The sequence below is a fragment of the Carettochelys insculpta genome, chromosome 5 (assembly GCF_033958435.1).
Source record: "Carettochelys insculpta isolate YL-2023 chromosome 5, ASM3395843v1, whole genome shotgun sequence".
In the NCBI taxonomy this organism is placed as follows: domain Eukaryota; kingdom Metazoa; phylum Chordata; order Testudines; family Carettochelyidae; genus Carettochelys; species Carettochelys insculpta.
The window spans coordinates 82,039,955-82,054,226 of record NC_134141.1 but is presented as its reverse complement, the minus strand read 5'-3'; the positions used below and the strand labels follow the sequence as shown (position 1 = coordinate 82,054,226).

The 14,272-nt window shown below is 46.2% G+C and overlaps 1 protein-coding gene across 1 annotated transcript in view; it reads left to right on the top strand.

Moving 5' to 3' along the window:
* Positions 1-14,272, top strand: part of RASGRF2 (Ras protein specific guanine nucleotide releasing factor 2) — a 199,736-nt gene that overhangs the window by 114,220 nt on the left and 71,244 nt on the right. Inside the window, exons 15-17 of the mRNA XM_074995389.1 lie at positions 55-443; positions 12,031-12,156; positions 13,545-13,634. Of these exons, the coding sequence (XP_074851490.1) occupies positions 55-443; positions 12,031-12,156; positions 13,545-13,634 (605 nt within the window). The remainder of the gene's footprint in view (positions 1-54; positions 444-12,030; positions 12,157-13,544; positions 13,635-14,272) is intronic.

The window sequence follows — 14,272 nt, the reverse complement described above, 5'->3', positions numbered from 1 at the left end:
TCTGTTTGTACTCACTAATGTTAATTTTGCTTTTTTTGTGTGTCTTAATCGTAGGTCTTTGGAATTGTTTTTTGCTACCAGTCAAAACAATAGAGAACACCTGGCTGATGGGAAGTCACCACATCTTAGTCGCAAATTCTCATCTCCTCCCCCACTGTCACTCTCTAGAACTTCCTCACCTGTCAGAACCAGAAAACTCTCATTGACTAGCTCACCACTGAATTCAAGAGTAGGGGCTTTAGATCTCTCTACATCCTCTGTTGCCAGCAGTCCTACCTCAACTTACAGCCCTGCCACATCCCCACCACCCACTGCTAGCAAAGTACCACTGGACCTCAGCAAGACGCCATCCTCCCCAGAACAAAGTCCTGGATCCGTAGAAGAGAATTTAGAGAATCCTCGCATTGATCTGTGTAACAAGCTAAGAAGAAGCATTAGAAGAGGTATTATATAAGTGCCGTATACTAAGTATTATATTGCATATATGATATTCACCAATACAAACTCAACATATGGCAGATGACTGCAATCCAGTATCTGGGCCACAGTAAATATTTCCCGCTGCTTAGCAAAACCATTGCTTTTTGACCTTTGGAAACATTTTTCAGCAATCAAGTGCTCATATCCTTATTTTTGTTATAGTAGATGTTTTAATTCCAGTGCTCCACTGCTTTTGCATCCATAAGAATTGCAGTATGGCAAAATGGAACACACCAATGGTGACCCTTCAAAGAACAGGGAGAAGGGTAAATGGGATTGATAGGAAGAACTTGGACAATCCCATGTGCCAAAGGAAACAGAAATTAATTAACGGAACCCCAACCACTTGTACTTTCTTGAAGTAAATGTAATGTGATGTGCTCCCTTTGTGATGTGACTTGCAAAGTAGTCATTTAAAAAGGAAGGGCTCTGAACAATGCAAAGAACTCATTTGCACTGACAAGTCTGCATTGTAAGGTTAGCTCTGCTTTGGGCATCTGTGCACATATGTTTTCCACTGCAGGTGTATGTGCATCCAGTGCACTCAAGTCAGAGACTTTCACCAGAATTACCACTAGGCGGTAAATTTACTGTCCTCATATGCAGAGCCAAGGGCATAAAAAGAGATATATCCAGTTCTTATAATTCCTTCATAATGCCTGTCGCAGGAGCTGAAGATTTGCATAGGTTTTGTACTTCTGCTAGCCAGCTTTAAGAAGGAGAGTTTCTCTTATTGTATATAGTTATAGTTCACTTTTATGTTAGTTCTAGTATAGTTAAGAGACATGAGTTATATAAGGTGATTCTCTTTATTGGACAAAGTTCCTGTGTGAGAAGAAGACAGGCTTTCAATCTGCACAGTTCTTCAGATCGGCAAAACAAATTAGAGAGTATGATCTGAGTACAAATTGAGACAGATAGCTAAGCTTAAGGGGGAATGCGTGTTGTAGCAGATCACTAGAGACAGAGTGGGCTATAGGGGTTTGATTGCTATGCAAAAGTGGGCTGAAATATTCCATTAAAGGTTAACAGGCAGGTGAACATAGCAAAGGTTGTAATGGAGGTCAGCATAATCTTCATGTCCCATCTTCAGTTTTAGATATCCCCTCCTCCAGTTTGGAAACCCTTATCTCTCTTTTTGAGTGCATGTACAGAAATTACTTAAACATTGGGGTGCTCTACACTTTGAAGCTGGACACCCTACAGTCTGTAGCTGGGTGCCCACCACCACTTTGCCAGTCTACATTCTTCATCCCTTTTAAGGGACCCATCTCACAGGGCCATGATAATGCATGAAGTAAGGTCTCTTTTAGTCTTGTGTGCAATAGAAAAAGTTTGTGGCCTAGACAGTGGGAAAGTCTTGTATTCCTGCCACTTCTTCAATCTCTCCCTCTCTAACCCCCCACCCCCAAATGGTAGTCTTTAGTTCATTTTGGATTTGAGAATATTAAGTTCAGGCTGGTTATCCTTGCTTCTATTATCCTTTTCCTGGAGATGAGAGATTGGTATGCTGCCCTCATTCTGCAGGATGCTTATTGTCATGTGGCAGTACATTCTGGTCGCAGAAGGCATCTTCAATTCATGGTACAGAGTACTTCCCTTTGGCCTGTTTTCTCCTCTGAGGTGTTCACCAAAATATGGCAATAGTGGCAGCCCATCGGCAATATTTATTACACTTCCTGGACAATTTGGCAGTGCAGGGAAGATGAAAGTGCCACGTCCAGAAGAGCATTGTGGTTATTAGACATGTCTTTTCTTGTTTCAGTCTAAAATTCAATCTAGCTAACACAAAGAGCACAAAGAATAGATTTCAGGGGGTAGATTTAGACTCTACAACTGCTACTGCTTATTTTCTGACAGGCAGATTTCAGTCCATAATCTGTATGAAACCATCTGATCCAATCCAAGGACAATAGTGCTTGTGTCTGCAGCTGTTAGTACACATAACCTAATGTATATAGGTGATACAACATGCCAAACCTCATCTTAAATATCTTCAAGCTTGGCTTCAGACAGTATATCACCCAAGCAGGCATTCTCTGGACATACTGATTTGCATACCTACACAACCGCTTCATTCTGTGGACCCTTGAAAGGTAAGCAAAGGGTGTTTCCATCCTGCCAACAGAATTAACTGTGGTGATGGAATTATAAACATCCACCAGTTGTTGGGGGCCCCACCAGTGTTGACTTGAGTTTCCGGTCCTTTGTAAACCATAGGAGGTTTTGTTCCCCATAAATACATTGGGATTTCAGGCCATTTAGAGAGCATGTGAGGTGTTCGTTTTCAGCATCAGCAACCAAGTAGTTCAAGTACTCACTGACAACACCTTGCTTTGTTTTATCTGAACAAGGATGTGCAAGGTCAAATCAGTTATACCAAGAAATGATCCAGCTGTGGAATGTCTTCAGAAAGACTAATGTCTTGCTAAAGGCATTTCAGCTTCCCAGGAGAGGAATGCTATTGCAGATTCACTCAGCAGAAACTTTGTAGACCATGACAAGTGGCCAGTAAACAAGGACATTTTCCACCAGATCTGTCATCAGTGGGGTTATCCAGTAATAGATCTTTTTGCAACTAATTGAACAATAAATAAAGGAAATTCTGCTCCAGAGAGATAGCAGTCCTTCTGTTTTCTCAGATTCTTTGCTTTTTCCCTGGTCTGGTCTTTTGCTGAATGCATTTCATGCCATCCCTCTAAATCTGAGGTGATCAATGTGAAGGAACACAGAAAGAGAGAGAGAGAGAGATGGCCCCTTGATGATACCTTGGCACTGCAGCAAGACGATAACAGAGGCGTAAGAGTTACCTAGTGGAATTGCTAGCAAAGTCTGATTTGAGTACATTGGGCGGACACCTGCAAATGGGTGGTGGGTATCAAAGGCCAAGAATGGCTGAGCCTCTCCAAACAGCTCTGTGTGGCCCCACCCACACTTCATCCTCAGACCTTCCTCCTGCATCCCACCATGCTCTGCTGTAGCTGTTGGTCTGGGTCTAGTAGCCAGAGCTCGTGCCTGTGCTCCATGGCTGTGGGATATACTGCCTGCCCTCCTGCTGCTCCTGGAGGGGGGTGGGGGGCTACATTGCCTGTCTACCTGCCACAGCAGGGCTGGGGAGGGGGCTGTATAACCCGGTCCTTTGGGGCCGGAGGTAACTTGGATGACTTGGGGCTGGGGTGGTATTATTCAAGCTCAAGTGGGGGAAGAGGGGCGAGTACCTGGCCCACGGGAAGAAGTGGGAGGCTGGATTGAGGGCTACTCTTTCCAACCCCTTGTTTCACCTGACACCAGTGCTTACAGTGGATTGTGTGTGTGCACAGTACACCCTGAAAAACCAACATATGTGGTACAAGTCAGGAATCTTTTTTTCCCCAAATAGACTTAACTAGAAAATAAAATAAATAATTCACTTACCCTGTATTATATAAACTTGGTGCCGGTTCCTTGATATCCAAATAACTGGGGAGTCATATACAAAATCCCTAGTTTAGGAAACTATTCCTTTTCAGAAACGTGTACGTATGTGCTTAACTCCCATTCGTATTAATGGGAGTTAAGCACATGCTAAGTTCTTTCCTGAACTCAGGCCAGAATGAATGATTTCTTTTCTGAATATTTTGTTGAACAAAATATAAAATATGATAATACAGAAATATAATTTTGTTGCGCAGTTTGCTTAAAAGGATGCTGTATAGAGTAAATTCTGCTCTGACTTAAAGCTTTTAGTACTCCGTTGTTTAAACTTTATTGCAGATGTTATAATTCGACACAAAATTTAGCCTTATATTATTATCGAACAACACAATGAAGGAAATGGACAAAAATGTAAGACAATGCAACAGAAATGTTACCCAGATTTAAAATAACAAAACTATGCCTGAACAAGTCACTTCTCTCTGCTGAAATGATCACTGCAATAAACATCTTAGTGAGGCAAGTAATGGAGCTTTAACCAAAGGAGTTGTCATTATAAGAAGTAGCACACGGTTCCAAATGAAATCTTTTTCAACTGACAAGTAGCTACTATGGCAAAGTAGTCATTAACAAAGAGTAAGTTCTCAAACATGTTACATAGTACAGCAGAGTTTAGATTTAAGGTCTAATCTGCAACTTCAGAATAAAAATGATTCTGGAATAATTCCCAGCCAAAATAGAGAAGCTAGTGAGAATGGTGCAGGTGCTAAATGAGGAAGGGAAGCAGTGTGAACATCAATAAAACAAAAACTATGGTATATGGCAGTAAGGAAATAGGAAGGAAGATCAGTGTAGATGGGATCAAACTAGAGCACGTAGGAAAGATCACATATCTGGGTAGCAACATAATGTATGATCTAGACTGTAAGAAGGAAATAGTGACTAGAATAGCAAAAGCAAGAGCAAGTTTGAAGATGATGGATAAGATCTGGAAAAGCAAAGCGATTTAGTTTAGGAACAAAGCTGAATGTCTTGAAAACGTGTGTATTCAGCAGCATGTACAGATGTGAGACGTGATAATGAAAGAAGAATATTGGCGTTTGAGAGGATTTGTTATAGAAAGATCCTGCAAATAGTATGGATGCAGGAGGTCACCAATGAGGAATTATATTGGAAGATACAGCTGAAAGAGAACCTTCTGCAAAAAGTTATACAACACAGGTTACAGCTATTTGGGCATATCTGTAGAATGAATGATGAACGAAAAGCCAAGACCCTGGTATTTGACATAACGGATGGTTCAGATAGAAGAGGAAGACCCCACAGAGAATGGGTAGGTGATATAGTAGATAGGTGCGGAGCTAGTCTACAGAAACTCAACCACTCTGCACTGGACAAGGAAAGACAGAAGAAAATGGTGAGGGAGGTATTGGACACCAGCAGGCACTGAGCCCATGGTTGTTGATGAAGATGATGATGATAATGAGCCACTGAATCATAGCCATCAAATGTGATAGAGGATTGTGAATCTCTTTTTATTAATTTCTGTGGAATTTTACAGTGGGACCCATCCATGGATAATGCAGGTTCTTGATATGAGTAGCCTTGCATCATGTTAAGGATGAATGGTTACAGTCTTGTCTATACATTTTGTGTATCTCACATCAGAGAGAGCCCCTCAAACAATTAAACACCATGTGGTAAAATGGGTGTATATGTCAGCTAATGCTTTAGCTCCTCATTAATTATATTTTGTTACTAAATCATTGTTAGATACCACATTAGATCATTACTGTTCAGTTCTCCACTGAAATCTTCATAGAGCTCAATTTTATGGGCTGGACATTAATATGGATTACATAATATGGAAGACTTGTAGCATCACAAGATATTCTTAGACTTTAAAAATATTTATTATGTACAGTTGGCCAAATTCTTCTCTTACACCAGTGTAGCCCCACTGAATTCAGTAGGAGTGCAGAACCTGGCACAAAGTATAGAGTGGACTGTACACAAAATAGATGTTGTCCTAGATATGTGTATTCCTATTCTTACTACAGCTGTGTCTACACGAGCGCCCTTTCGAAAGGGTGAAAATCGAAGTTCGGTGGTCGAAATAGCAGCTGTCGAAAGGGCGCACCCACTGCCATTTTTCAGATCGGCACTCTGATCCGCTCTTTTGAAGTGCTGTTGAGGTCTTTCAAAAGAGAGTGTCCATATGGCTCCAAGCCCTCTTTTGAAAGAAGGGAGGCAGGAAATGTGGTCCCATGGCAAACAAGCCCTTCTGGGGCTGCAGTCAGCCGCCTCCTTTAAAGGTCCCCTCCCTCTGCCTTCCCCTCTGCACAAGCTGAGGGCTGCCCAGCCTTTCCCAGCCTGGCAGAGCCTACTTGTGCCCACCAGGGAGGCCCACTGACAGCTTCTGCAGGAGGACTCCTTCATCATAGCCGGCCTGCTGGCAGTGCTGTGCACCATTGCTGCAGCTGCACCCGATCTCATCTGGTGGCTGGGCAGTCCCCATGGGACTGCGGGGCTCCCCACCAGGGCACCACCGGGCCCCCCCAGGTGCCCCAACGCCTGTGGACCCACCCCAGCAGCAGTGACGAGTGGGAGTGCGTGGTGCTAGGTGAGAGGGGCGAAAAAAAGTGGCTGCGGAACTTCCGCATGTTGAGGCAGACCTTTGACGAGATCTGCCACTGGCTCGCCCCTGCACACCAGCACCACGACACCTGCATGTGGCCAGCCCTCACCCTGGAGAAAAGGATCATGATCACTGTACGGAAGCTGGCCACTCCCCCGACTCCTATCGCCCATGAGACAGCAGTTTGGGGTGGGCAGGGCCACCGTCGGGCCTGTACTTATGGAGGTAAGGTGGGGCCTGAGGGGGGGGGCGCGGCTGGGCCAAGGATAACCCTCTGCTGCAAGGGGAACCCTCTGCTGCAGGGGGCCAGATGGGGCAGGGGCTGGAAGAGTGGGGAGCAAGGGGCTGGACAGGGCAGAGGCTGGATGGGGGGGCAGGGGGCTGGAAGGGGCAGGGGCTGAATGGGAGGGGGGCAGAATGGGCCCGAGGTGGAGGGCAGATGGCCACCACACCCACACTAGAGCATGTGTCCCCCTTTCCCCTCTACAGGTCATCAGGGTCATCAAAGCAATGCTGCTCCATAGGGTCGTCCACCTGGGGGATCTGGACAACACCATTGCTGGCTTCCAGGACCTGGGCTTTCCAAACTGCATCAGCACTTTGGATGGTGTACACATCCCCATCCGTACCCTGCCACACAGCGCCGGACAGTATATCAACCGAAAGGGCTACCATTCGGTGGTGCTCCAGGCCCTGGTGGACGTGAGGGGGCCAGTTCACCAACCTCTACGTAGGCTGGGCCAGCTGCACCCATCATGCCTGGGTCTTCCGGAACTCTGGCCTCTGCCGGCGCATGGGGGCTGGCACCTTCATCCCCCAGCAGGAGATCCCCGTGGCGGAGGACGTCACCATGCCAGTGTGCATGGTGGCAGATGCGGTGAACCCCCTGCAGCTGTGGCTCATGACGCCCTACACGGGACACCTCGACCCCACCCGGGAGGCATTCAATGAGTGCCTCAACCACGCCTGCAATGTGGTGGAGTGGGGCTTCAGGCACCTAAAGGGGCGGTGGAGGTGCCTCCTCGCGCAGCTGGAGGTTGGGGTCCTCAACGTGCCCCAGGTGGTGGGCGCCTGTTGCATCCTCCACAACATCATGGAGGGAAAGGGGGACCCTATGTCCCCGGGAGGGACCCTCCGGCCGGTGTCATCTATGAGCAGCCAGGCACCGCTCCCATCTGCCAGGCCTACCAGGATGGCCACTGTGTCCGGGAGGCCCTCAGACAGGCCTTTGCCGACAGCCACCTCTGACCCGCATGCACATCCACATCCCATGCACATCTGCCACCCACTGTCCCTGCCCCCGCCACCCTCACCCCCACCAGCACTGCACCCGCACATCCACCACCCATCATCCCCCTGAGGAGCACAGCATGGAGTGGTGAGCAATAAAGAGACATTTATATGACTGGTTGTGTTGGTAACTATGTACAGGGGGAACCTAACATGGAGAGGGGTGGGGGGAACCTAACTTAGAGCGGGGCAAGGCACTTATTCTGGGGCAGGAGTGGTGGACCACAAGCCCCGTTGGCCCCTGGAACCCCTGCCTCCCTGGGTGCAGGGTCCTTGGTGGGGAGGGGAAGGTGCAGGTAGCGCCAGCAAGTATTGCCAGCGAGTGGGCCTCGTGGGGGCAGATGGGCCGGGCTCAGTGGGGGCAGAGGGGCTGGGCTCAGTGGTGGTGGAGGGGGCAAGACCAGCAGGGGGAGCCACCGAGGGGCCCAGGAGGTGGGCAACAGTGGCCGTATGGTCCTAGACGGCATGGCCAATGCTCTCTAGGGTGGTGAGGAGCCGATCCCAGGCTGCCGTCTGCCACTCCATGTCAGCCTGGGAGAACTGCAGGTGTTGTTTGGCCACCTCAGCCTGGCGCTGGCTGGCTGGGTCCTCCTGAGCCTGGTGGAGGGCCCTCTGGCCATGGCCCTGATGGCGCGCTGATTGGGGTGGTGTCCAGACACCTCTGAGGGATGCAGGCGGGCTCCCGTGGACGAGGGATGGCGCGGGGCTCTCCTGGCCCACAGATGGTGCGGCTGTGTGGAGTGGAGGAGAGCATGTCAGTAATGTGCCCTGGATGGAGGGGACCCGGCTGTGGCCCACCCGCCTGAGCCCACCCCATGGGGCCCCAGTCCCCCCCAAAGGACACTGACCAGCCAGGGAGCACCCGACCCATCCCTCATGGGCTGGGCCTCCCAGCCTGGGAGTGCATCCAGGGGTCTCTCCTGCAGGTGGCCCTTCCTGGCCTGTGGTGTGTGGGCCCTGGGCGCCGTCTGGCACCGACCGGCTGCCACCCCTGTGCGGCTGGTCAGCGCTGTCCACTGAGGGTGGGTGCTGGGTGTCGCTGGCGCGCCACCATGGGGTGCCACATCCCATGTGGGGGTTGGCCTGTGTGCGGCCCAGGACCACCGGTCCCGTGTACAGGTGACTAGCCGTAGCATCGCCCTCACCCTGTGGAGTAGGTGCGCACCTCTCCCTGTATGTATCAGATGGTCCCTTGGTGATGTCTGGGGATGTCCGGCCCTCGGTCGCCCAGCTGGAGGAGCGGGAGGGGATGATGATAGTCAGCTCCCCCTCCTCACTCGATCAGTCTGTGGTCCCCTCGCCCTCCTCGGTCACCGATCCGGGCTGCTGCTGCTCCTCCTCCAGCTGCAGCTCCTCGCCGGCGGTGTCTAGGAATGCCGGGGGTGGGGAGCTGTCCTGGGGCACCAGGATGCCCCGGAGCTCCCTGTTGAAGGGGCATGTGGGTGGAGCTGCCCTGGAGCATCTGGCCTGGTCCCTGGCTCAGGCATAGCCCTGGCGCAGCTCCTTAACCTTGGAGCGTACCTGCTCCGCGGTACACTCCGGGTGACCCCTGGTGTGGAGACCCTGCGCCAGGTAGCCAAAGGCAGCGACATTGCGCCGCTTGACCCCCATGTGGTGCAGGACCTCCTTGTCCTTCCACAAGCCGAGGAGGTCCCGCAGCTCCCGCTCCGTCCAGGAGGAGGCCCGTTTTTTTAACTCCCCCTGGGAGCCCGGTGGGGGGTCGGGGGGCTGGCTGCTGGCCATGCTGGTGCTGTAGTGTGGGGCTGGAGCACATGCACAGGCTGCTCCTAGCATGCTCTCAGCTTCCCACCACGGGTTTCCTGTGTGCATCTGGCTTTAAGGCAGCCAAACGCAGGGACCATAGAGCCCCACGCTCCAGCTGACCGGTGCCTTGGTGGACCCGTATTTCAAAAGAGTGGACTGTGGAGCGTCTGCATGTGTACTCTTCCTGATACGGGATCGGGGTTTGGAGTTCAAAGTCTGCACCCGTTCTTTTGATTTTCTTTCGAAAGACAGGTTTACATGTGTGGATGCTCCTCCCGCTCTTTCGAAAAAGGGCCACGTATTTCGACTTTTTTTGTGCACGTGTAGACACAGCTTACGGGTGATTCTTATCTAATACCAGAACAATTAAATACTGTGGAGTGTAGCAGAGTGGCCTCCAATTGCCTATTGAACACCTTTCTTGGCATATGTCGCTGTGCAGCACCCTGTCTGTCAGGCTGTCCTAGCATTTCAGGGGCTGTCAGAAAGTCATAATTCAAAAAGCAAGCTGAACAATCCCCAGAAGGGATTCCACTTAGTCCTCAGGTGGCCCCAAGCTTAGTTCATTCTCTTCCACTAGTCTAAAACAAATCTTTTAAAATGAAACAAAAACTCATGCAAACTTCATCCCAGTTTCAACTGGCCACAGCCCCCTCTTCCTTGAGGGTCTGTGTCAGTCTCTTGCCAGCTTCTCATGCAGGGTTTCTCCCAGGTAGGGTGAGAAGATGTCCCAGTTTTGCAGGGACTCTCCCACTTTTGGGAGCTTTTTCTTAAATAGATGCTCTGCCTACTACTTCCTACTCCTGTGCCTCATCCTGTAATGATGATCAGCTTAACCTCAAGCTGTCCAGTCCGTGGGGCAAATCACCCCATTACACAGGAATTTCCCAGTCCTTCGGTCCTGGGAATACTACAGAGGCATCATATGAACATTTGGAAATTGAGAAAACATCATTTAATTATTAAGCATTAAATAACTGTTTTTGCTTTCTTTGCAATGCCAACAGGTTAGGGAGCCAGTCAGCTGAAGGACTTGCACTGGTAGCTTTTGGAGGAAACTATTTCTGGGGCTCTTCTCTCACCAGAGAGTCACTTTGTCATAGTTCTGTAAAGTGCAAGGAAAGGGAGTAAGCTAAAAAAGCCCCACGCTTAGGATGGCAGCAGGGGCAGAAATACAAAATTCTAACCTGTGATTCTCTTAACGTAAGTTTTCTGGGTAAGAAAATGACCATTAACAGAGCAATTTGGCTTCATTACTCATCTTCTACTAAAATCCCAAAAAGTAGACTTAATCCAATTTGGCTGTACAAATTCAATCCCAAATCAATGCTGTTTTATTTCTCCCTGAGTATGGCCCATTTATCAGGTAAAGAGAAATTTTCCCCACTTTCCCAATGCTTTTTCTGCACATCTGCCTGCTGGTGTAGACACTATCACTTTAAAACTTACAGTGCAGTACTTATGTTGTAAGAGTAATAGCAGGTTTTTTTCTGCCCCAAGTCTAATGTTGAATGCAATAGAGAAGCATTATGTATGGTACGTTTTAAATTTCATTTGGGCACACATCTTTCTTCTGTCTTACCATTATAGACATTAATTTACTGAGTGGAATAATGAGCTCTGCAGTGCTGTTCATTTCAGTTGTAGTGGGCAGTTCAGTGGCAGTTTATAATCACTTACTAATGATTTTTTTTCTCACACCTGACATGGGAATCCTATAATTTAAGCTATCCATATCATGCTTATGTTCCCCTGGATAATCTTAGCAAAAGCACAATGGGGATATTTTTAAAACTAATACTTAAGCACTTGATGATTTTCATTAAGCTTTTATTTATGGGCTTTTTTGCAGTTATGTAATTGGTACCTGTGAAGATGCCTGATATTTTCCCAGTACTTTACCACAATCCAGAAGAAGATTGTTGCTGAGCTTTCTGAAAGAAATAGCAATCAAATTACAAAAGAATACTATTAAAGCAAAACTGAAGCATAATGTACTTTTTATTTAAGGGACCTAATCTTCATATCATAACTGAAACAAAATTTATGATGGCTTCACAGGTGAAGCATCAGGCTCTACATGGCTATTAGTATAATTATGATATATCTTTATATCTTTGATCCATTATAACCTTGCTATCCTCAGTGGTTTTCATAAACTAAATGTCAAGACACAAACCTTGTCCATTGTTCTTGGAGACCCACATTCCAACCATCTCTCAGAAATAAGCCATATTTGGGACAAACTGTGCACTTGAAAAGAACCTTTTCAAATGAAAAATGGAAGGAGAGAGCTTCTTATCTTAAAGCTGTTTCACTGTTGTTTAGGTCTCTTGATATTTAAAAATAATGTTTACATGTTTAATGGGCTTCAAATTTTGGAAATAATTGCAACCCCCAGGTTTAACAGGCTCTGTATTAACATCCGTGCTGTTTTAAAGCAGCAGTTCTAGAGTCTGTGTCAGTGGATAGGACAATTTCTGAAAGCACCTCGACTGTTGAAACACCTGAGCTTTCCCCCTGTCGATCCCCCTCAACTCCACGACATCTCCGCTACCGTCAGGCAGGAGGTAAGAAATGTTGCCTTGGAAGGAAATTATGCTGTCTATTTCCAATTTTTTAAATCTCCTACAAAGATTGTTTTTAAATAATGTAGTTAGTTTGTGTCTCTGCTTATTTCTCAGCCAGCAAAATGTGAGCAACAGTACTCTAGCTAATTGGTGTATTAATAAAAAGAGAATGTAAAGCTTACTGGGAGTTAGGAAGTGCTGAAATGATCTGTAATATCTGGAACAGAATGTACCTTAGTACAGGAATAATATTGACTCAGTCCTGTTCTTACATGAATTCTCAAGACCTTGACAGATTTTAGGAGCTATTATGAGGGCACATTTTGGATACCATATGTGATGATTAGATGCACAACTCCCATTATTGCTAATGGGAAAAGAGTGTGTTTGTTCCCCCGTGTGTGGCACTGAACATTTACAGATGGTATCAGTTTATTCATTCCAGTATGTGAGTAAATCATTCAACTGAAGGGGAAAAGCAAAGGTGGTTCTGCTAACAACTCCCACATGTCTCTTTGAATTGCTAACAGAACTGCTTGTTATATGCATAAATATTTAGAATGTTGCCTTTTCTTGAAATCTAGATTGTAAGACAACTATTTTAGGATTGGGAGAACTACCCTGCCAATATAATCAACCCCAATAAAAACTAATACTTTATGAAAGTACTTTACAGTTATTTTAAGACAACATTAAACTTTACTGAGTGCATGATTTATGGCTGTGTATGAGGATTTTTGGTTTGAAAACTCTGGAAATTCGGAGCAAAACCATTTCAGTGTAAATCAGAGGAGATGATCACAATACATCATGCAAAGGGATACCAACAAGTTTTGCAAACTTCTGCTAATTTTAATTCACAAACATGGTGAAATCTTAAATCTTGTTCAAAATATACCCATCTAGAATCAAGAGCATTTCAGAGCTCAGTCTCAGGGTTGTCTCTCCTATGGGAAGTTTCACTGTAGTCTCATCGCTCATTTATTCCTTTAATAGCAATTTTTACTTTGCTTGGGCTAGCTGTTGAAAATGATGTGATATTGAAAACCATTATTTGTAAGCAGTTGTATCATAACTTTCATTTTTGTTTGGTTAATCTTTTTTCTTTACATTAGCACCATTATGCACCTTGATAAACAGTATTTATTATTGGATCTCATGATAAAAATCAGATGACAAATATATTTTTAATATTTTTGCTTCTAATGCAGAATTTCAGTGAGAACATCATATGTGCACATAAGTAGGCATATTTATGTAAAATATTTTATATTCACTATTTACTCCATGTGCTGGGGGAGTGGACAATATGAGCATTGTTAACCTTTTTTTAAAAAAGCGAAAACCAAATGCAAGTTGTTTATCTTTATTTCTCTCTTTCTTTACAGCACAGACTGGTGATAACAGCCACTGTTCTGTTTCTCCTGCTTCTGCATTTGCTATTGCTACAGCCGCAGCAGGGCACGGGAGTCCACCAGGTGAGAACAATTTAGTGCAAGAAAAATATTGATAGGTGTCACCAGGTAAAGCTAGCCCTCAGACATATTCCCTCTGCCTTTAAGGAGTCACTGTTTTTTTCCTTTAAACTCCTGGGTATTTGATTCACTGGAATAATCAGGCTTTCATTCTGAATAGACATTGCATAGGGATCTGTAGATGACCAGGGCATGTTAGATATGCTTGATGGTAGTGAAGATGGTGAATTGAACAGGTCTAGTTTTCCATCTTTTTGTAAAGGATTTATGTGTCTTAATTGACTGACTGAAAGTAGATCTATTAATTCTGCCAAAAGTGCTCTGTGATCTAGTGATTAGATGAAAAACACCAATTCAGGACTCCTAGGTTCTGTTCCTGAATTCACTGTTTCGCCTTACTCTGTGCCCTTGGGGACATCACTTAACTTAAGTGAACTAAATTTTACACTTCATACTGTTAGCATAAATTCAGAGTAGCTGCGCTGAAATCAATGCATTTACTCTGGATATATGCTGGTGTAACCAAGAGTGACTTTTTCTCACCACTATAGTTTATCCATCTGCAAAAGTAATGCCATCTTCTTTTGCAGAGTGGTGATGTATACGGTTTGTAAACTACTTTGAAATCCTGGGTTTAAAAG